Source organism: Triticum aestivum, chromosome 2A (genome assembly GCF_018294505.1).
Source record: "Triticum aestivum cultivar Chinese Spring chromosome 2A, IWGSC CS RefSeq v2.1, whole genome shotgun sequence".
NCBI lineage: Eukaryota > Viridiplantae > Streptophyta > Magnoliopsida > Poales > Poaceae > Triticum > Triticum aestivum.
The window spans coordinates 771,689,582-771,692,913 of record NC_057797.1 but is presented as its reverse complement, the minus strand read 5'-3'; the positions used below and the strand labels follow the sequence as shown (position 1 = coordinate 771,692,913).

Below are 3,332 nucleotides of genomic sequence, written 5' to 3'. Positions count from 1 at the left end.
AGAAGAAGGGGAGGAAGAGGCAGGGTCCGATCTCGAGACAAGACGTCGTAGCGTTGCGGCCGCCAAAGTGGCAGTGGTAGGGGTACAGAAGCAAGGCTTTCGCTTTCAGTTTCAGAAAGAAAATTGAGCACCACGGCCAAAAGGCCGAAATTTTCACTTTAATTCAATTATATTTTTTGAAAATATTTTTAAATAATTTGAATTCATGTGTATTTTCGACATTGTTGAAATGTTTTGACTAAAATGTAAATATATTAGTGACTGCTGAACTTACTGAAACTCAGTGAATTTCATTGAAATATCACTGAAAGTGAAAAACCATGTATAGAAGTCACTCACAGCACTGTGAAAACAATGTCTAACATTTGGCCAGATGAGTATAGTTATCAGTCTTGCTAAGTCTCACTTGACTAAGACTTCGTTAAGTCTCAGTCGATACTATATCCATGTAAAATTTTCTTTTCAGTTTTTTCTTTTACTCTCTTACATGTTGTATCATTTGACTGAAACTTGATTAAAGCTCAGTCGACCGAGACCTAGCCACACCTCATAGTTATTAGCGGTACATGATGGGACTCATGGGAGCGAGAAAGCTCGAGCTACGTACGTAGCACTCCATCGAATCATCAAATAATTCAACCATATCTAGCTGGCTGGCGATTTGCAATCATCGAATAATTCAACTATCAACATCCACATATAATTTGATCAAGTATAGTAGTACTAGTACAGGCACGCGTGCATGCTCTCAACAAACACAACACAGCCTACGCCTCTCGCTGGCTCAATCCATCTAGGTCGAATCGCTGATGCCACCAATGGCATGACACCGTTTCTTCCCTAAGCAATCGCATTGCGCGCTCGCATGGTAGCTAGCACTGGCCGCTCTGCTTGTTGTTGACGGCGGAGAGGCCGACGAGCAGGTCCACGAAGGCGCCGACGATGAGGCCGTGGGTCTTCTTGCCGTTGGCCCGGAGGTACCACCCCAGCATCTCCTCCAGCCACCCCCAGTCGTCCTCGCCCCTGCCGCCGCCGCGGCTCAGCACCATCTCCTCCATGGACCGCCGGAAGTCGCCGTACGGGTCCGCAGAGTCGATGGCCAGCGCCGTCGCCCCGCCGAACGCTGCCTGATCCGCCTCCGGCTTGCTCGCCGTCACGATGGATTTCGTCGCCTCGGGCTCGAAGAAGAGCCGGCTCGACGCTCGGATCTCGCGGATGACCGCCTCGTCCATCGAGGGCTCCGGCTCCGGCTCCGGCGCCGCAGTGGAGGCAGAAGAGGAGCCGGAGGCGGAGAGGAAGGAGTTATCGGCTGTGTCGTCGCAGTAGGCTGGGTTCATGATCACGCGGGTCCTGCAGCAGTCCCAGCGCGCCGACGACAAGGACGCCTCCCCCTTCACACTGCTGCGGCCGTCGAAGGACGCGGTCCTGGCCTGCGCGCAGGAGGGCCATTGCCACGAGGCGGCCATGCTGCGAGAGGACGCAGCTGATATGGACGGAGGAGACGACATGCTCTCGGCGGTGGCGTCCACACTGCCGCTGGTGAAGAAGAGGGAGGCGAGGGCGAGCTTCTTGACCATGGCTGCTGCTGCTTGTCACTTGTTATGATGTGCAGAGGATGATTGATCAATGGCGAGGGAGCTGATGGGGAGGGAGATGAGCTGAGATGGCCTTGCTTTTAAATGGAAAGGAGATGGAAGTGTTTGTTGTGTGCGTGTGAGAAAGGCAAGGGAAGATGGGCGTCGTTGTTGTGTGAGTTGGGAGTCTCCTCTTGTCTGGCCGGCCGGCGGTGATCCACCGGTTGGCCCAATTGTATCCACGCGGTCTTGCATGGTAGCTGCCCAAAATCATATAATACTCTCTCCCTTTGTACAGCTGTGTCAAAAAAATCATCAAGGAAAGGAGCCCCAAATTTTGTCATATTCCCTTGATTCTGACAGGTTGGGTACACATATCAGTTAGAGGCACCGTGGGCCGGCGCGAAATAGATCGGAAGCGTGGATGGCACTTCTTAAGTGGGACAGTGGAATTCTTAGCCCATCATGATTCATGTCTTGGTGCTCGCATTATTTCTGAATTTATTTTAGAATTTCCGGCGATGCACTTTCAGTGGGCGTTCGCGTCGACGACGAGGCGTCTATGGCGACTTCGTAAATTTCAAGATGCCATGCTGGCTCAGTCTCTTGAAGGTGCTCATAGGGATAGGGTGTGCGTGTGTGCGTTCATAGGGGTGAGTGTATGCGCGTATGTATGAGTGTTTGCATCTGTACTAATGTTCAAAAAAAAGTGACACCTGGCCCGACCCGCCACGGCCGAATCCGCCACATAACAAAACCCGCTGATGCACACCTGGCAAGCTTTAGCTGACCACACTGACCCATCCCTGTGGCGTTTCGAATCCCTATTTCTCTCTTGCTCAATGGGTTAGGAGCCTGTGAGATGATCTCCATCATTTGGTCCAACATGACCAAACCAATTGTGAAATTGCGAACGAGTGAGGTATGGCAAAACTCATGCTTAGACCGAGAGCAACCATTGAATGCCACATAGAGCAAGCATGCCTATCCCGGCCAGACAACCAGACGCCATGACGGCGGATGACGCACATGTAGGGGATTAGGTGATGCTAATAGCGCCATGGGCAACAACTGTGGTCAAGAAGCTCGCCTTCTTCCTCTCAAGGTCGATTTCCTTGGTGGATAAGAGGTGGTCTGTGGTGGATGAAAGCTTCAAGAATAAGCTCAGCATCCCGTCAGAGCGGGTTAACCTGAGTTCTTTCTCCCCATTTACTCGTCGTCATGGTGTGGCGGTAGAAGAGGGAGGAGGGGTGGATCCATGGTCTGGCCTTCAGATCTGGCGTGCTGCAGGGTATGATATGGCTTTGTTGCTTCTTACACATCTTCTTCAGCTGCCTCAACCTTTGTCGTATAATATACGGATCAAACAAGGATATGTCTTTGAAGAACGACATGGATGGCTAGGGTGGTTTGCTAGCCTTTGGACGATATGTCAGCTACTCCATCCGCCCCACAATATAAGATCGATTTTCAAGCAGGGGCTTTAAAAATACTCGCTCCTCCCCAAGCCACAATATAAGATTGTTTTTCAAGCAGCTTGAAAAATGATCTTATATTGTGGGGAGGAGGGAGTATTTTCGAAGCCCATGACTTCATCCTCCGTTGGTGAGGCCCTTCGCTCCTTCTCCCAAGGTAAGGGTTTGGTTAGAGATGGCGGTAAAGCATCACCGATGACGTCATCGGTTGATTTAGGATCCAATTGCTTTTCTTGCTTTCTCCCATGAGGCCCTGAATGTTGAATGGGAGGACATGTTTATA

The 3,332-nt window shown here is 50.8% G+C and overlaps 1 protein-coding gene across 1 annotated transcript; it reads right to left on the bottom strand.

Annotated features, from left to right (window-relative positions):
* Positions 1–678: 678 nt before the first annotated feature.
* Positions 679–1,734, bottom strand: LOC123186636 (transcription repressor OFP13-like). Its single transcript, XM_044598365.1, has one exon. The coding sequence runs from the start codon at positions 1,575–1,577 to the stop codon at positions 873–875; it is 705 nt and encodes a 234-aa protein (XP_044454300.1). The 5' UTR covers positions 1,578–1,734; the 3' UTR covers positions 679–872.
* Between the last annotated feature and the right edge of the window lie 1,598 nt (positions 1,735–3,332).